This window comes from Hyaena hyaena, unplaced genomic scaffold (genome assembly GCF_003009895.1).
Source record: "Hyaena hyaena isolate Hyena2069 unplaced genomic scaffold, ASM300989v1 scaffold_313, whole genome shotgun sequence".
NCBI lineage: Eukaryota > Metazoa > Chordata > Mammalia > Carnivora > Hyaenidae > Hyaena > Hyaena hyaena.
In genome coordinates, this window is record NW_024080945.1 from 1,029,515 (window position 1) to 1,050,136 (window position 20,622).

At 42.3% G+C, this 20,622-nt stretch overlaps 1 protein-coding gene across 4 annotated transcripts in view; it reads left to right on the forward strand.

Annotated features, from left to right (window-relative positions):
- Window positions 1-20,622, forward strand: part of KIF13A (kinesin family member 13A) — a 216,955-nt gene that overhangs the window by 107,555 nt on the left and 88,778 nt on the right. For all 4 annotated transcript variants that reach the window (XM_039248577.1, XM_039248579.1, XM_039248578.1 and 1 more), the window contains exons 4-5: window positions 2,535-2,595; window positions 19,985-20,077. In XM_039248577.1, the coding sequence (XP_039104508.1) occupies window positions 2,535-2,595; window positions 19,985-20,077 (154 nt within the window). The remainder of the gene's footprint in view (window positions 1-2,534; window positions 2,596-19,984; window positions 20,078-20,622) is intronic.

Here is a 20,622-nt window from a genome sequence, read left to right on the forward strand (position 1 = left end):
CTGAAACAGGCTCCAGGCTCTGAGCTGGCAGTCAGCACAGAGCCCGACGCGGGGCTCGAACCCACGAACCGCGAGATCATGACCTAAGCGAAAGTCGGACGCTTAACCGACTAAGCCACCCAGGCGCCCCGAGAGTCAACTTTTTAAATGGCAAATATTTGGTAAAATAATCACCTGTACTCCATGACTGGAAGAGGGATGGCCATTCTAAAATGTCTGTCATCCAAAGTTTTGAAATTCGAGACATAATTCAGATGAGGGAATTATTTTTGGCAAACAGAAAACAATCCTATCCACCAGTACTACCATGGGCCTTTTCTCTCTGCAGGTTTTTGTTGTTATTTGTTTGTTTCCTTTTAAATCTCCTTTGCAGGGGTTGAATTTTAGGAGGCAAATGGTTAAAATGAAAATTTTTTTTATCTTCCTCTTTGTGAGCAAAACCAACTTTATTAACCGCTAGAAATGGAAGTTGGCACAGAATTTGGAATGATTGTTACTGAGAGGTAGACCCTCAAATTTGGGGTGGATTTCATTTTCTTTCAAGTAGCGTTGCTGTAAATGTAACTCCCCAGCCTTCTCACCCTGTATGCAGAGTAGCAAATGGTTAAAAATAAATTTTAGGTAGGTACGGAAAGTCAACATATGGAGAGTAAATGATTATTTCCCTGTATTAGAGCAGCTACTAAGAGGAATTCATTGAGACTCTAGAGGAAAACAACGAGAATACATCAACATTGGAAAATAGCCTCTGTTGGCCATTTAAAGTAAGGAGAGTTGACTTAGGACAAAAGGAAGGGAAAAATGCCCTGAGAATGGAGGTTAAGTGTTATAAGATGCCATTAAAGGGAGGTTGTGGAATCTCCTTTTCTGGAAATGTTTAAAAACAAGACAGATCATCATGTCTCAGAAGTGTTGAAGTTGAGTCTTGCCTAGAGGCAGGAAGATTAACTGGATTTCGCTTGTGTGGTCTTTGGAGTCCTGGAAGAGCCGTCCAAATGCAGTAAATATCCCACATTCTGCTGGCTGAAACTCGTGTTCGCTTTACCTTGGTTACTAAAAGGCCGGAGTGAATAAGTGTGTATAAGTAACAAATTGAATTTGGATTTGAGATTGATGATGTAAGTTGTGTGCATTGGATATACCTGAATTGGTTGTAAACGCATGAAAGTGTATGTAATACTGAAACTATTCAGAGCATAACTTATCTTTTTATGATTTAAAAAGTACCTGCTTTCTTGCAAGGTCTCAGTATCATTAATCATTCAACAAATTATTATAAATAACTGCTGTGAACACTCTAGGATACAAGTATGAATTACGTATGGTTCCTGCCTTCAAGGAACTTCCTTGACCAGCGGAGATAAACCGTATGCAGGGATCATATACATGATAAAGGAAAAACAGATCAGTGGTGTAAGAGGGGCAAGAAAAAGGATTAAACAGCATTGTAAGATTTCAGAGAGGAGAGAGAATTCTTTTGGATTTAACCAAGAAATATTTTCTGGATGAAAAATATATTGAATTGGGCCTTAAGAAATACAAAGCATTTTGGGGGCACCTGGTGGCTCAGTTGGTTGAATGTCCGACTCTTTTGGCTCAGGTCATGATCCCGGGGTCCTGGGATTGAGCCCCAAGTTGGGCTCTGCGCTGAGAGTGGAGCCTTCCTCCAGTTAATCAATTAAATGATTTTCTTTGCTGGATAATCTTCCAGAACCTTTAATATTGAGAATTGCATTGAGGATCTCAAACGGTGAAATTTCCATTTCCAACACAGTTTAATTGTTTTTTTCATGAAGTATCTCCTGAAATTACTGTTTTCTTGGATCACACTTTGGGGAACATTGCCCTCTGCATCTGCTAATGATGACTGGAACACGAGTGGTGGTCATATGCATGGAAGTAGTGATGGGATGAGATTACGAACAGAAGCATCAACCTTTCCCGATACATAGTAGTCATTTAGTTAACTACAGCAAATGCACTCAAGAGTGAGTTATTGGTTTTTTAGCAAGACTTGGCCCAAGATGGCATGCTGAAACAGGGAACAGAGTCCAAGGTGGGAATGTGGGGAGTTTGGAGCTTTGGCTACAAATGGTAGCATCACAGAAAGCTAGAAGTGGTTTGAGTGCAAGTTGATCACTTCGTGTTATTGGAGAAGCCATGGGAATCTCGCCAGTGGCGTTAGTAGAGGCAGGAACTGTGGACTTGGGTGAGAAGTCATTGTTTTTTTTCTCACCAAATGGTATTGTTCAATTTTTTTGTTTGTTTGTTTTGGTTAAGATATCTGGTTGTTTTCTTCTGGATGAATAGCCTATTCATTTGCAACTGACTCTAATACAGTAAGATAACCATCAGTGTAGTCCAAAAGAAACTTTAGGATTAATAAAGCATTAAACCTATAGTGTTTGGTTTTTATTTTTTAATCAGACAGTAATAGGGATCCTCATCTTCATCAGGGAATTTTTTTTTTTTTTTTGTAGTTTGATGTACTCCTAGAAGTTTACTAATCTTTAGTATCTTCTTCTTTCATTCAGGTATTTGCCTTCGATTATTGCTTTTGGTCCATGGATGAATCTAACACTACAAAATATGCTGGTAAGTCAACTCTCTCTTCACTTGATTTTTGGGCCTCAGGATTCTTCGTCTGTTTTCTCTTTTTCCCATAAAATTCACACTCATTCTTTCCAATTTCAGCATGTGGGCTTTGAAGTCAACAAGGTTCGATTTCAGGACCTGACTCCTCCACTAACTTGCTAAGAAGTCATGGGTGTGTTTTCTTTTGTTTTTTAAGCCTCAGGTTTTTCCCCTGTGAAGGGTGTTAGTATCTTTAGAGGTGTTCTATCACTTAGAAATAATGGGGAACTACCTCAAGGCAGAGACGGTAGCTGTTGTGTTCATCACACGAAGAAGAGGTTTAATGTGCCATGTCTTTCCTTGTTGCTAATGTGGGAATTCATCTCTCCACTGATTCAAGCGAAGCAGAGATGCTATTTGGTTTCCGGGACCCGCTCATGTCCTCACAGTCATAGGTGATGTGAACTGTACATTCCTCAGGGAAACATGGCCTCCCGGCCTCACATTTTGCTAGTGTTTCTTCCTTAAGGCATTTCATCCTTAGTCCATCGAACACAGATGACTAGTAATTTTTAATTTTTTTAATTGTTTACTTTTTTATGTTTGAGAGAGAGAGATTGTATATGGGGGAGGGCAGAGAGAGGGAGAGAGAGAATCCCATGCTGGCTCCACACTATCAACACAGAGCCCAATGCGGGGCTCAAACTCACGAACTGTGAGATCATGACCAGAGCTTGATCGGCTGAGCCACCCATGAGCCCCTGATTCCTACTCTTTTGATTGTGTCACCATTTCTTTATTTAGTTTTAATGAGTGTTTTCTCCTCAACTCTACTTATAAGACCATTAGCTGAATGACTTTCTCATTTACTTTTTATTTTAATGTTTATTTATTTTGAGAGATGAGGGGGATAGAGAGAAAGACAGAGAATCCCAAGCAGACCCCACACTGTCAGTGCAAAGCCTAATGTGGGGCTCAAACTCACAACTTGCAAGATCATGACCTGAGCTGAAACCAAGAGTTGTGTCAGATGCTTAACTGACTGAGCCACCCAGGTGTCCCTTTATCATTTACTTTCTTTTTTTAAATGTTTATTTATTTTTGAAAGAGAGAGACAAGGTATAAGTCAGGGAGGGGCAAAGAGAGGGAGACACACAGAATCCCAAACAGGCTTTAGGCTTCAAGCTGGGGCCCAACACGGGGCTCAAACTCACGAACCATGAGATCATGACCTGAGCCAAAGTCCGATGCTCAACAGACTAAGCCACCCACGCACTCTGGCTGTCTAGTGACAGCCTTTTCCTTGCCACATAAAGCAAACTTGTTGAGAAGTTATTTGCTATATAATTTTTTCAAAAGCGAACGGTCTGGAATCAGGAAAATTTCTTCATTTGCTCCCAGTGGGTAAATTAGCCTTCCTTTCAAACATCATTCCTACACCTTTAGCAAATGTATTCCATTAAAGTGAATAATCACTTCTGAATGTTGGTTGTAATTAATTTGTCTTTTTTATTGGCCTATTAGGACTTTAGACAATAAATTCTACAGAGTCTAAAACAGTCTGCTTTGAGTGTGAGCACAGTATTTCTGTGCGTGTGCGTGTGCGTGTTGGGTGTGTACTTCTGGATTTAAATAAACTACAAAAGTAAAACATTTCCTACTATAGCAGAAACATGAGGACAAATGCTGTGGCTATACAAAGCCCAAGCTTTGTTCAGTCGATGTTTCAAGATATAGCCAGATAAATGAGAAAGAATGAAATGATGCCATTTGCAGCACCGTGGATGGAAATGGAAGGTATGATACTAAGTGAAATAAGTCAGTCAGAGAAGGACAGATATCATATGTTTTCACTCATATGTGGATCTTGAGAAACTTAACAGAAGACCATGGGGGAAGGGAAGGGGAAAAAAGTAGTTACAGAGAGGGAGGGGGAGACAAAGCATAAGAGACTCTTACATACAGAGAACAAACTGAGGGGGGATGGGGGGGATGGGGGAGAGTGGAAAATGGATGATGGGCATGGAGGAGGACACTTGTTGGGATGAGCACTGGGTGTTGTATGTAAGCCAATTTGACAATAAATTATATTTTTAAAAAAGATATAGCCAGATATACCTTCGTGAATTAGAACTCTTCCCTTGCAATTCTCAGATACTTTCAAGGACTCCTCAGCACTTAGAGATAAAATCTATACTCCTTGGACTACATTTAGGGACCTGTATTCCATAGCCTCAGTCTACCTTCCTCACCCTCTTCTCCATGACTCCCCACTACCCACTCTGTGTCCAGCCCAGTGCTGTGGTTCCTCTTATATAACCCAGGGAGCCAGCAGGTCTCAGTTCCTGAAGTATTCATGAAACCCTACAGTGTGTGCAGCCTCGGAAGCCCTGGAGAATCAAAAAGTTAGGTGGAAAGCAAAAGAATGCATAACAAACAACAGTAAACATTTTGAGATAATATTTAGTTAAATTGTCCGTTTCACAGATTTTAAGGGGCATAGAAAACCCAAGGAAGGGCAAAATCTGGAAGGGCCGAGCAGTTGCCTGGGAAAGTATCTAGGGGACAAGGGACCAAAACTGGGCACGAAGCGAAGCGTAATAGGTGTAGCAAAAGCCAGCATAGCGGGCTTCTAGATAAGAGAAGCAACATGGCATCCAGGAGGGCTCAGGAACTCAGTGCGCTGACCAACGGAAGGTGCCCATCAGGTGCCCATCAGTGACACCTCACTTGGCCTTTCCGTAAGTGAAGATGGAGAAGTTGGAACGAGCATAGTCTAAGTACTTGTCTTAACAGAAGGTGTGTTGTTGGAGGAAAGCAGTGCGAGACCTATTTGTACTTGCTGAGTAAGGCCAGATAATAAGAAAGGAAACTGAGTTTAGTTTAGACTGATTATTGGTTTAGGCTGATGTGGTTAAAAAAAACAACAACGGGCTGTTGTGGTGATGTGGATAAAATAATGCTTAAGCGAGGAGATCTTTCTTTGTCCTATCTTCTAGAATCACATACACTCCTATTGCCCAAGGGACCATTGTAGCCTGCAATACATCACTCATATCCCTGAATATAGGACAAACTTTTTTTTTTTAATGGGAAATAACTTTATTCAGTACAGATGATAAAATTCAAATGTGAAGCTAAAGATTTCTGGAGCTCTGCATTACAAAGCAGTATGATCGGAAATATTTAAAAAGATAAGAATGATTTTTAAAAATACCGATAGTCTAAAATTTACCACTTCTGGTCTTCATGATTGCCTCAAATACAGGACTCTCTCAGCTCACAGAGCAATGTCTAATAACAAAATTCGGAGAGCCATTCTCTTGTTATTTGGATGGTCCTAATATTGTACAAATACAGTGACCACCTTAGCAAAAAGTAAAACTCTTGCTAACTATTCTCTCAGATTTTTCATTCATAAATTGCCCACTAAATACATTACTGGTAGATTAGCTGACTGGTTTCATACTAACTTGGTTTCCTTTCTCTTCATTAAAAAAGAAATTGCAGTTCCTTCTTAATTGTGAATAGAAACATTAAGATAGAAGTCATTCATGCTCTGATGGGAAATAGAGGAAATGCAGAAGGAGAAGCACAAATTTCCTGAAACCGACCTATTTGTCAGGCTCAATGAATAATGGTGTCATTGATAGGGACTAGGAGCTCTAAAGGCAGCTCTCAAAACCTGGGGTGGGGGGTGGGGGTGGGAAGGAGGGGAGGGCAGAGGGAAAGACCAGAAGCACAGGATTGGAGAGAGCAGCCGAAGGCAGGGGTGTTAAGTCCCATGTGGTATGTCTCATTGTTCTGTTTCACTATTTGTGAAAAGTGACAGCAACACCCTCCACTCTCAGGCTTTCTGGCGTAGAAATACTCAAGTCCGTGGTGTGTTAATGGCATGACAGCGGGTTGTTGCAGTGCTAGAAGGAAGGATGTGGGCTCCTACCCCGCCCCCAGATGGCCCGGGTTCCAATCCTGCCCTCACCGCCTTTGACCTGTAAGGACCAGTGAGCCACAGAATCTCACTGCACTTCTGTTTCCTCACATGTTACTTGAGGACAATAATCACTGCCATCTCATAGAGTTGATTTGAGGACCAGATGACCTGTTTGTGGAAAGTACTGAAGCCAGTGCTTGGCACATAGGAGCAGCTCACTTAATATTTACGGTCTTTATCGTGGTCACATGGTAGAAGTCGTGAGGATCACAGCATCAGCCCTGGGGAAAGAGGATGCGTGGTCCTGGAGTGGACCACACCTGGTTTTGCTGCCAGCCGCTCACCTTTGGGGATTTGTTTCCTCATCAGTGGAAGGAGGAGATAGGGCCCTGGGTGATCTCAGATCCCGTCTAGCCCTCTGATAAAACATGAATCAGACATTTTGTGCTGGCCATACAGCTGTCCCAGGGGACTTTTCAGAGGCGAGTCAAAGACTCGTTTGTTAAGCCATTTGCATTGCATTGAATCCGGCTTTGAGACGCTTTACATTTTAACTGTATTATTTCTTATTATAACTTTTGGGGTTAGGTAGGCATAATAATGCTTGTCTGGTAGATAATTCTGAGTCTTTAAAGCAAACACCTTTGTGCAGAACTAAAAAAACAAAACAAAACAGAAAACCTGCAGAATTAGGCACCTGAAGCTTGATATATTTCTACATAAACTCTTTTTTTAAATGTTTATTTATTTTTGAGAGAGAGCAAGAGACAGAGTGTGAGGAGGGAAGGAACACAGAGAGAGAGGGAGACACAGAATCGGAAGCAAGGCTCCAGGCTCTGAGCTGTCAGCACACAGAGCCCAATGTGGGGCTCGAACTCACAAACCGCGAGCTCATGACCTGAGCCAAAGTCAGGCTTAACTGACTGAGCCACCCAGGCACCCCCTGTACATAAACTCTTATCTTCCCCTGATCTTCACCATATATATATATGCACATAGACATAAATCCACATTTAGCACTCTGAAGTTATGGTAATGAATACTGACAGGTAATCAACCTTTGTAAATGTTTACATCACTACTGATTGTAATTAAGGCTTTCTCGACAATGAATTCGTCTATGTTTCATCACTGCCTAAAATGTACCATTATGGTAAATAGCAGTGACTGTCAATCCCCTCGATTTCAGTTTTCTTCCTAGTGGGGGGATATTTTTCACAGACCTATTTTTCTATAAATCTTCATGCCAAAAATAAAAACTAGTCTAGTGAGGGGCACCTGGCTGGCTCAGTCGGTAGAGTGTGCAGCTGTTGATCTCGGGGTTGTAAGTTCGAGCCCCACATTGGGTGTAGAGATTACTTAAAAAATAAAATCTTTGAGGTGCCTGGGTGGCTCAGTTGGTTAAGTGTCATTCTTGTTTTCAACACAGGTCATGATCTCATGGTTTGTGAGCTCAAGTTCCACATCGGGCTCTATGCTGATAGTGTGGAGCCTGCTTGGGATTCTCTGTCTTCCTTTCCCTCTGCCCCTCCTGTTCTCGTTCTCTCTCTCTCTCTCTCTCTCTCTCTCTCTCTCAAATAAATCAATGTAAAAAAAAAATCTTTAAAAAATAGAAATAAAAACCAGTCTGGTCATATCTGGGGATCGATGTGGATGTGAACATTTCCTGGCCCACAGCTTCTCAACTACTGACTTAGAAATAATATAACATTGCTCACCGTATGGCACGTTGCTCAAACTTGCTGAAGCGTGTGTTTTGGGGCATTGTTAACAGCCTGCAGTTCAAGAGAAAGGTTATGTGTCTGATCCTTGCTCTGCTCACGTAGCTTTGTGCTGTGAGCCTCCGAGCTGTGAGCTGTTGCTGTGGGGCAAGCAGCCGTGTTTGATTCTGTTCCCATGATATGGGACATTATACGTGCTCACAGGCAGAAATGATTTCTCTTTCACACTGTTCACCTGAAGTTAAGAACAGGAAAGAGACAAAACACTTTACATTCTAAAAGCCAGCAGTGGCCGAAATAGAACCAGTATTTTAGCAAAGTGTACTGTGTTGGTTCATTCTTTGACTGTTCACGCGTACAAGAAGCTACTCAGCAAGCACCTTGCACAGTACGCATACTCTAACTGTTAGCTGTTAGGTTTGTCAAAACCATAGACATTTTCCCTCTAGTTGTGAGAAGCAGTAGTGGCTGATTCTTTGAAAAATTTGGTAATGTGGAGATTCATTATAAATGATACATGCCGTCTTCAGAGACACGTAGGAAACAGTCTGACCTCAGAGTTCTTCTAGATTTTTCTTTTTCTTTTATCGCCCTTTGCCAGTTGTCTTCCCTGTACCTAATTTGACAATTCTTTTGTTGACCACCCCTGATCAAGTTGCTTCCTTAAGCGTCCAACTTAGTTTTCGTAGAATCAGCAACTCTCTTTTTTCATTCGTTAATAAAATTATGTAATTGCAGAGAAGTACAATCGACATAAACGAGTTTAGGAGCAAATGCAGCTGACCCTTTGTGAGAACATAGCTCAGCAGGTGGGGGTCCTGAGCACAGCCGAGCAGCTGGGGTGGTTCAGGGCAGAGCGGACATCCCCCAGTGTACTGTTTTACAGACGGAAGAGAATGTCACTTAATTCAGAAAGCTGGGCAAGCGCAGGTCAGTTAAGAGAACTTTTTTTTTTTTTTTTGGTATCACAGGAATCTTTAATGTTGACTGAAGTTTACTCATGGTGGGGTTGTATTTGTGTTTGGTAAAGTGTGCCAGGTGCCCACACTGGGACTGTTTCAGTTCACGTCCCTCCACCCCACATGGATGTTTCCTGTGTCCCGTGAGATCGTTAAGAGAGGAGTCTTGACTCTTCTCTTGGGTGCGCCAGCTTTACTGGTGAGAACAACCTTTCTGAAATAAAGGAACTAAGCTAATATTGGTAGAATTTTTAAAAAGAGAGAGCGTATGAGTGTGCATTTGTGTGTGTTTGAGTGTGTGTGTTGTGAGTGTGTATATTCAAATATGGGTATGTGTCTACGTGTGTGAGTGGTGTGTGAGTGTCAGTGTGTAAATGTGTGTGCGTCTAAATATGTATGTGCATATGAGCATGTGTGCACTTCTCTCTTCTCTTACCTCTACTCCTATCTTTTTTCCTGTTTATTTTTGAAAGACAGAGAGCATGAGTGGCGGGGCGAGGGGGGGGCGGGGCGGGCAGAGAGAGAAGGAGACACAGAATCCAAAACAGGCTTCAGGCTCTGAGCTGTCAGCATGGAGCCCGACACAGGGCTTGAAACCACAAACCGTGAGATCATGACCTAAGCTGAGGTCAGATGCTTAACTGACTTGAGCCACCCGGACATCCCCTATTGTTTTTTAAAGTAGGCTCACGCCCAGTGTGGGGCTCGAATTCACACCTCTGAGATCAAGAGTTGCACGCTTTACCAGCTGAGCCAGCCAGGCACCCTTCTACTCCTCTTTTTTAATCCCACTCAGCGCCACCTTCTTACAGGCTTTCATTTCTTCATCCCTCTCTATTCCTTATTTATTGGTATCCAGAGACATCATTAACATAATGCAGGGTTTAAGGAGGTGGATAATAATCATGGTAGACAGTACACTTTTGAGCACTAGGTTCCCAGCACTGTGCTCACCCCTCTACCTGCAGTGGGGTCATTTAATCATCATGTAGCCAGTCATGTTGAAACTATTACTGACCCCATTTGAGAGATGAGAAGACTGAGGTTTGTAGAGGTCCTGCTACCTGTGACAAAGCTGAAAAGCAATAGTAAAGGTGGATTTGAGTCAGTGACAGTTATATGTGAAGCTTTTATGGATTCTCCTGTAATCTCAGGCGGTCCTCTCTTCTGTGACATCCCCAAAAGTGGCTGTGTGTAGAAATCACGTTGCAGTGCTCTCTGGCTTGGAACCCAGCCAGGAGTAATTCTAATAGCATTCTCCCTCCTGTCAGACGTTCTCTGGAGTCCCAATGCCTGTGTTTGGTTTGGGCCTTGTTTTAATCTCCTCTCACATGCTGTCAATATTGTGCTCCCCGTCGGCCAGCAGGGATGTTGGGTCTGGCCAGCTCCTGTACTAGAGTGAATATATCAGACAGAAATGAACGCTTACTTTCTTAGCAGATGGCTTATGTGAAAACACCCTACAAAGTAACTGCAAATACATTCTCTGTCAGACAGTCCTCACACGTACGGTGACTTATTTTCTTCTTCCCACTTGGGCACTGATGCTTGACCCTCCCCGCGGCTGACTCAGCCACCTTATCTACCAACAGAAAAGAAGCCAGGGTTCACTGCCAGCTCAGGAGTCGTCCCAGCACTGTTGCTGGGGTGGAAACATCCTTCTGGGTGAGTCACCCATGCCATGCTGCAAGCAAGACTCCCACGAACTGCAGGGCGGAAGCCCATGGACGCCATGATGGAAGATGGCCCCGTGCTCTCCCGGCACCCTCATGGCCCACTTCCTCAGGATCCTTTTATCCACGCCCCTTCCTGGCAAACTTCTGAGGTTAAAACTGAAATCTAGTGTCACCAGGTCAATCCTTAAAGCCTTCTTTTTTTTTCCATCTGAACTCTGTAGTTTTTGGTGATTTAACTTAAGCCAGGCTCAACTTCACTACATGGGACAGTTTCTGAGCTGTGCTGTTTGGGAGAGGGATTTGCCAAAGCGTGGTCCAGGCTGGGCATTCCTCGCTGCTGCAAGTGTGCGGGGGGACCCGTCCGGTCTTGCAGGATCCAGGTGCTCTCGTTTGGAACTGGGCCACCTGCCAGGTCCAGACTCATCAGAAGAATCGCAGTGGCCGTCGGCCCTGCTTGGAAGTGGGGAAACACCCTCACAAATGAGCAGGCCCAGGAGCTCCGCATCACAGATACTGAGCTCGGACATCTTTTATCGCTCTAACTCCAGAGAGAAAAGAGAGACAAGAAGGAAAGCAGGAGACTCTGTATAAACTGACCAAAGTATTGATTATGTTGGAATCTTGAATGCTTTTCCCTGTTCCCGCTTTAGAAAAATGAGAAATAGGGGGCATCTGGGTGGCTCAGTCAAGTGACTGTCTGACTTCGGCTTAGACCATGATCTCTTGGTTCGTGGGTTCGAGCCCCGTGTCGGGCTCTGTGCTGACAGCCTGGAGCCTGCTTTGGCTTCTGTGTCTCCCTCTCTCTCTCTCTCTCTGCCACTCCCATGTTCATATTCTGTCTCTCTCTCTCTCTTTCTCTCCCTCAAAAATAAACATTTAAAAAATTTAAAGAAAAATGAGAAATATTCCATGCATATGTCATGTCTAGCCTCATATTGCCACACTTACTGTTTTATTGAGCCATGATCTAGGTGAGACTACCTTGCCTAATGCAGGTTGCAAATAAGACAAGGGATATGCCCTCACATTTTTTCTTCCATTTCCTACAACATAGCCCACTGTAACTGCCTCGTTGGTAATCAGGTGTTGGGTATATGGATGGAATGTGCATTTTGTCTCACATCCCTAGTTGGTCTATGCTTTGCTCTCAGGTCCTGCTACAGAGAGAGAATGACCTCGGTTACTTGGTTCTCAGTGCACACACATAATAGCTTTGAATCCATTGCTGTGATCCCCAGTAGGGACAGATTATGCACAAGCATGGAGACTCAGAGTATATGCTTTTCGAAGATCTGTATTATTTATGTGACGTAGGAGTGGGTGGGCCAGGTGTCTAACCTTGGTTGCAGAAACTCCACACGGGAGCCCTCTCTGCAACTGTGAAATGGAGTTACAGACTGCTTTGGGCATGCCTGTGTTTTAGACTTGTCCATACAGTTGTAGGCGGTTTTAAGCATAAACCCCACAGAGGAAATTGGTGTCTTTTTGGTCATGGTTATTAACAAGGGAGGTCAGGTTTGCCCTGTGGGCTCCTTGCACAGACACGTGGAGCTGACATACAGAGAGGGCCACTTCCTCTCTGGCATTGGTCCTGCCGAAAAGCCACAAGCCTCTGGGGTTTGACAGTGTTGTGGCTTTGCTTGGGTTGTCTGGGTTAGAAACAAGTACTCTGAAATCTTCCTGCTTCCCAAGGACTTCTGAACTCTCCCTTACGGGCTAGTGTGCATTCCCCTAGACAGACAGTGCTTCATTCTCTTTGAGGGTGAGCAATGGTCAGCAAACATTTAGGTGAAGATATTGTATCTCTTATGGATTCCCTGATTCTCACCATCCAACATAAACTGCCCTATTTTTTGCAGAAGGGGCTTCAAAAATTAGTTGGCAAGTCTTTTTTTTTTCCTCCTATGCTGCAAAAAGGGACTGCTGTGTTTAAAAAATAGAAACAAACAAAGCAGGAAACCTTTGGTCTTTTGGATCAACCAGACTCTCTTTAACAGACCATGTAAGGGTCTTTGATAGCTAATGTTTTCTGTCTATCACAGAATGAAGTACAGTCCTCACTTGTGTTTCATGGGGAGCCAGTTTTGTTGAGGAGGCTAGGAGGCTGTGTAAAGAGTTCACGGTGCATTTTTAGGCTTTGATTGACAGTTGGGCTTTTTTATAGTTGTTTCTTATCATACCAGTAATGCCCTGAAAGTTACCAGACCAAAGAATTGATTAAATATAACCCCAGCCAGGGAGTCATACAGCTAACAAGGCACCGGATTAGAAAAATGAGGGGAAATCTACAGAGGATGTTTCTATTTGCAGTTTTATTGATAGGATTTATTATGTTGGATTTTAACCCCCGTACCCTTCTGAGATAATGTTATGAAAGAATGGTAAGTGTTTTTCCTCTACTGGACGGTATAGGTTGACATATCCTTTCCCAAATGATATCGTTCTTTCTTCCTCTCCTCATCATGCTTCAACGTAACACACATACACACCAACATACACATACCCCCAGCATAGACATACATGTACCCCCAACACACATACACACATGTATACCCCCATACAACCCAACACATGTGCACCACACATACACACACCCCCAACACACACACGTACACATACACCCAGCACACATAAAATCCCATGTACACCCAGCACTTGCACACATACACACACCCCAACACAAACAAAACATAATATTCCTCTACCATATACTTGCTCGATCTCTCACTCTCTTTTATGTGCGAGAGTATCCCACCATTATATTTGGTCAGTGGAATATGTAAAATTATTCTCTATTGCTAGAGGGGCGCCTGGGTGGCTCAGTAGGTTGAGCATCTGACTTTAGCTCAGATCATGATCTTGTGACTCCTGAGTTTAAGCCCCGCATCAGGCTCACTGCTGTCAGTGCAGAGCCTGCTTCGAATCCTCTGTCTCCCTCTTTCTCTACCTCTCCCCTACTCATGCTTTCTCTATCTCAAAAATAAATAAACATTTAAAAAAATTCTCTATTGCTAGAAAAATAGCCATACATGATTCCTTTAATTTTTTTTCTAAGGATACCTATCTTTTATCTTTGAAATTGGATTACCTCACAGAATGGTTGAAAAGATGAATCAACTATTTTTTTTTAACGTTTATTTATTTTGAGAGAGAGGCAGACAGAGTGCGAGTGAGGGGTAAGGCGCAGAGAGAGAGGAAGACACAGAATCCAAAGCAGGCTCCAGGCTCTGAGCTGTCAGTGCAAGAGGCCAATGTGGGACCCGAACTCATGGATTGTGAGATCATGACCTGAGCCGAAGTCAGATGTTTAACTGACTGAGCCACCCAGGTGCCCCTGGAACTATTTTTTTTTTAAGTTTATTTGTTTTGAGAGAGAGAGAGCATGAGCAAGTATGAGTGGAGAAAGGGCAGATAGAGAATTCCAAACAGGCTCTGTGCTGTCAGCATGGAGCCCGATGCTGAGTTTGATCTCACAAACCTTGAGATCATGACCTGAGCTGAAATCAAGAGCCAGATGCTTAACCCACTGAGCCATCCAGGTGCCCCAGTGAAGGAACTATTTTAAGGAAAAATAATTAGATATTTACCTCCTTCTCTCTACTAAAATTAATTATAGTTGATTAAAGATTTAAGGGAGGATCATAATAATGGATATTAACTAAAATATATTCTATACTTACACCACCTAGGCACTATGGTGTACAGTTTACCTTTCTTGCCTTATTAAATCATACCAGCAACCCAATAAGGTAGCAGCCATTATTCTTGATATACTAATGTAGAAACCGAGAACTTGCTCAAGGTCACACAGCTGGTAAGGAGCAGAGTTCAGGTTTGAAAATAAAACTCTAAAAAACAAAAATAACAGAACTAGAAGAAAATCTAGGTGGATCCCTATATAATTTGGGGTAATAATAATAATACAAAAGGATTTTGGAAGCATAACATCTACCACAGGAAAAATTACAAAGGAAAAGATGAAAGATTTTAATATGAACAGTCAAAAGCTTTTGTATGACAAAAACGAACAGGAGACTAAAAAGTAAATGACAGCCTAGGAAACAATATTTACAATGTAGAGTAGGCCAAAGGTTAATACCCTTGATATACATGAGCATTTTTAAGTAAGAAAATCAGTGACTAAACCAATTGATTTATAAAAGGAAACCTATAACCCAAATAATCAATTTACTAAAGTATAAATACAAAGTGGGCAATAAACAAAGGAAAGGAAGATTTTAGTTTGGTCAAATCCAAGAAGAATGATAATAGCTATGTTGTTGAGGGTGCATTGCTAGAGGACTGAGTAATTAGATTTTTTGGAGTTTTGCCTGATAAAGTCAACAGAAAAGTACTCGAAAATAAATATGTAAGAAATAGGAAATAACCTAAATATCCATAGTGGGGGACCGACTGCATCAGGTAAACATACAGTGAGAATCTAAGCAGCTATAAAAAAGTATTAATGTTGATGTGACCTTGTGGAGGTAGGAAAGTCTTCATTATTTCCTGTCTTAAAGAAGAATAAATTTCCCTTGAGACATGAAGCCATAGTGATAAAATGTATCCTAGTCTCTCTAGAATCCAATCTTGCTTAGAACTGTAAAAATACATGAAGGTAACAATAGTTCTTTATATTCATCCTTTTACAAATTTTGCTTCAAGATAGTTATTTAAGGATGGAAAAGAGATGAACTCTTTCCAGAAACACAATATAATAATTTTCTATTTTTTCGCATTCCATTTTGTATTTCCCAGAAGTTTTTCCTTGCCTACTTATAACTAAAACCTTATTAAATATGATAAATCTGAATTATATTTTGTCAAGCATAACTAAATAAGAGAACTTGACTTTTTGAAATGCATATGCACATATTTAGTAGAAATCAGAGAGACTAGTTTGTTTTTTTTCTGTCACGTGTATTTTGTTTTAGTGTCCAGGAGGCTACTATATGGGTGCCAGGAAAAGTATAATCTGTAATTTTTATCAAAATTGTCCAATTAGTATACATATTATGTTAACACCTCTATTCACGTCTGTCCCCAGTGCCTTATTTAACCAAGGGTACTGGAGTCTTTAGGGGCTCATTAGAATTTCAAAAACAGCCACACTTTGATCAAAGTATAAACTCTAATGCAATTGAACATTTCTTTTTAAGTTCAGCAAATAATATTTTGATGCCTGAGTCCTCACTAATGAGGAAAAGGGACCTCCAATTAAACACTCTTTAGTCTGAGGGCAGCTGTGTCAACATGGGAATAACCTGGGAAATTAAAGTGCCTACTGGGTGCTGGGGACTCTGCTAGAATACAACCACCCCTGTTTTCACAACCCAGAGGTAGAGAAAAATGGGAAAACATTGTGCGGTGTGGTAAGTTCTAGAGTTTGTTTGAAAAAAAATCATACCCAAGAGACCAGAGGTGGGAGAAGCTGACTCCCAGTTGTCCTGAACCGTGTCACTGATGCTGGGAAAGGTTCTGCGTGAACATTCAGGAGTCAGGGCGGGCAGAGCCAGGCCCTGGCCCTCGCTAGCGGTGGGACCTTGGGCAATTGATCCCCCTTTCAGAGCCCCAGCCTCCGTACAGATCACAGTCCACGCCCGCTGGTGCTGGGCATGGCAAGGATTCAGTGATACAATATACTGACAACCTGCAGTGCAAACAGAGCGGATGATAACAGTTCTCTTCTTTTTTGTTGCATAAATAACAAAGTATCCAAGCTTAAAAAGTTAATTCATATCCTCTTTAGTATCTGTAATAATTTAGACATAGGCAAAACCCATTTTTTCTTTTTTCTTTTTCCTTTCCCTAGAGAGAGAGAGAGAGAATGTGAGGGGAGAGGGCCGGAGGGAGAAAGAGAGAATCTTAAGTAGGCTCCATGCTGACGCGGGACTCAATCCCACAACCTGAGCCAAAATCAAGAGTCACATGCTCATCTGACTGAGCCACCCAGGTGCCCCCAAACCAATTTATTCATATATTTTTATATCCTGGAGAATTCTCTAATCATTTGGTCTATTTTTTGTGCAATTTTAGTATACATATCTTGGATTGTTTTGTGGTTTTTTTCACTTGACAGGTCTTAAACCTATTTCATGTAGCTCTGTAGCATTCATTCTTGGTTTGTTTTTTTGTTTGTTTTTGACTAATGATCTTTAGTTTAGGAGACCATTTGTACCAAGGAGTAAGAAACACTGTGATTTGCCTTTAAAAGAATATGAAGAGGGGCGCCTGGGTGACTCAGTCTGTTAAGCAGCTAACTTTGGCTCAGGTTGTGATCTCATGGTTCGTGAGTACCAGCCCCGCCAGCCCCGTATTAAGTTCTCTGCTGTCAGTGCAGAGCCTACTTCACATCCTCCATCCCCTCTTTCTCTGCCCCTCCCTCACTCATACACACGCAATCTCTCTCTCTCAAAAGTAAACATTAAAAAGAAAGAATATGGAGAAAATAAGTCCTCATATTTCCATCCTATTCAGTCTTAGGAGCAGAAGCCAGAAGTTTTGCATCTCACTACCTAACAGGAAGAGAGAAGTTCCTGACTGAGTGGCCACAGACCTCTTGCATGGCCGTGGTCAAGCTCTAACCACAGTGCTTCCCTGCAGTTGAATCCTTCAGTCAGCTCAAGCACATACTTTTTTTCAAGTTACTAAATAGGAGTTGAAATCATGAATTATGGGCAGGATGTTTGCCCATGGACCCAGCCAAGTCTTAAAGCATCTTGTCCCCACCCTCACCCCCTTCCTGAGGGGCTGGTTAACCAAGGTGGAAGATCAAACAAGATGGCTCCATTCGTCTGCTTGTGCCAGGAAAGTGGTGCCTTCAGAGCCTGTGGGTGGCTGGCACTTGGGTCTGGCTGAGGACCATGGTCAGTTCTCACACGCCTGAGCACAGGCTGTTTTTAACTCCCTGTATTCTACACTGCAGGGCTCCGCTCCAGATTTCAGGCCTGCCTTTTGGTGTGGGCCTTGCGGGGGGGGGGGGGGGGGGGGGTGGTCTGTGTGGAATAAGGAGGATATTTTGAGAAAATGTACAAGAAGAAAATGTTGACGTAGTGGGTATTAACTTTGACATTACCTTCTTTGCAGTCTGTATGTGTGTACACACACACACACACACACACACACACACACACACACACACCTTTAGCCGGTCTTCACAACAAACCTGTATGTTTAGGGGTGGTTACACCCTTTGAAAAACTCCACATATTACACCAACATGTTTTAAATACTCTTAGATACCAGACTCTGTGCTAGTTGTTAGAAGTCAAGAATTAGAGAAATAAGGTTATACAAATTTGGTATTTTTCCTTCCATTTCATTTTTTTAACTTTAGTGTCTCTCTCCCCCTCCCTCCCTCCCTCTCTTTCTCTGACATCAGCTTCTTATATTACCTGCATAGTTTGCACATGACTATTGTTAAACGCAGCTATGTTTTTGAATTCCAGCATTGTTTACAAACATAGGTTTGTTGTATTTTGTTTTACACAGTTTGTAATCTTCTGTCATATAGAATAGTCATATTTTATTTCTCTACTCCCTTATTATTGGGCATTTAACTTGATTCCAACTTAGAGAATTGAAATAGCGCTACCATGAGGCTCCTGGGTGGCTCAGTTGGTTGAGCATCTGACTGCGGCTTAGGTCATGATCTCACAGCTTGTGAGTTCGAACCCCACGTTGGGCTCGCCGCTAACAGTGCAGAGCCTGCTTTGGGTCCTCTGCCCCCCTCCCCCGCCCTTCCCACTCTCTCTCAAAAACAAACAAACACGTTAAAAAGAAGTAGGAAAATACTGCTGCCGTGAGCATCCTATTACGGGGTCTCTTGTGGGAATGCCTGTAGGATGCGTGCCGCACAGGGGACCAGGGTATGGGCACATTTATATGCTCTTTTAAAGGTGCTGCGAGAGTTTCCTCAGATGGCTGCATTTGTTTTTTCTCCCACCAGCAGCTAATGAAAATGCCGGTATTTCCTCAGACTAGCTGTATTGTTGCCAAAATTTTAATTTGCATCAGCCTAATGGTTGAAAATACTACTTGTTTCACATTTAACGTTCATAAGAGTCCCGTTCTGCAGCCATGAGGTGCCCCACCATAACAAGGGACTGCTAAAATCAGATCCGACTTTGCATAAAAGAAGTAGACCCGAAAGCTTACGCTCTGTTCTGTCATTTCCAAATATAAAAGGAATTGTTGTCTAGGATTAAAAAAAAAAAAAAAAGGACTCCTTTTTTTCAACCAACAGTTATTAATAAGCATTTTGTGCTAGGCCCTAGGATTACAAAAATAAACAGATTATAGTCTCTGACATCAGTCAAGGGGGTTCTCAGTCCAGTGAGGAAAGAGGTGTTTAAACCAGTAGTTTGGGCAAATACTGTAATCGTGAGACTGTTTAGGAATATGAGAGCACAGGAAGGAGAGCACCATTTTAATTCTCTTAATGATGGGGAATGAGTGTTAGAAAGTCAGGAATTTCAAAGGGTAGTAAATGCCACCTGCCCTGTTCACATGTTACTCTTCAGCTGGTGGCTACTGGCTGTATAGTACGTGACTAACGCCACCAAAGGCAGCAGTGAGTGTAGACGGGCTCCCAGAGGGGGACTCCTCCTCCAGTGCACCCCGGGAATACAGGTGCCTTTGCTCCACACAGCCCCTCCACCAACAATGAACAGTTTCTCTGCACTTGGTCTGTTCTTCGCACTGTGCTAGGTGCTTACCCCTATCGAGAAGCGTCTGACAATGCCCCCGCTCACTGCAGACTCAGAATCCAGACGGGGAGATAGGGCTATTTCTGCTGAATGCTATTTTAATACCAACTCTTGAGAACAGAGAGTTCTCAAGCGCAACAGAATTTAGCCACTGCTTCGGTGTGGCCCACGAAGGAAAGGAAACATCAGTGCCTGGAGAAGTGTCCAAAAGGGAAAGAGTGGGTGGAATCATGAACTGATCCAGTAACTGAGCTCTTAATACACAGCCCCACAGTAGTAATCACACAATACACTGTCAGCATCTTTTTGGATGGAGAGACAATTGTTAACCAGGATGCTCATTATTAATCTAAACAGGTCAAGAAAAGTCATTCTTTTCTTTGGTAGTTTTGTATTTTGTTTTGTTTTTTAGGTCAAGAGGTGGTTTTCAAGTGCCTTGGGGAAGGAATTCTTGAAAAAGCCTTTCAGGGGTATAATGCTTGTATTTTTGCATATGGACAGACAGGTAAGTAGCTGCTTGTATTTATAGCCAATGATATTGAAAATGCATTTCTTAAAGCCTAGAGCTGGAAAACACTTTCTAGTGACACTTCTTGGGAAGTGACAGAAACACACTTCTCATTTTGTGGGTTAAACTGAATCTGATGATCAAAAGTACCCCTTCTTTTGAAGGTTCAATAATTTTGGTAATTGAGTAATTGAGCAAAGCTAGCTTCAAACTATTAAGTGTCATTTTCCTAAATTATGGTTTCAAACTATATTTGAAATGGAAAAATAATTACTAGTTTCTCAGTATTATAAAGGTTGTAGTAAAGAGCTATAGAACAACTCTTAGTACCCTCCTATAGGGAGGACCTTCCCTGGGATATGAGAGTGGTGTTGGATTATTTTTTAAGTTTATTTATTTTGAGAGAGAGTGAGAGAGCAAGTATGTGAGCGTGGGAGAGGCAGAGAGAGAGAAAGGGAGAGGGAGAGTCCCAAGGAGGCTCCACACTGCCAGCACAGAGCCCAGTTTGGGGGTTCGACCTCATGAACTGTGACATCATGACC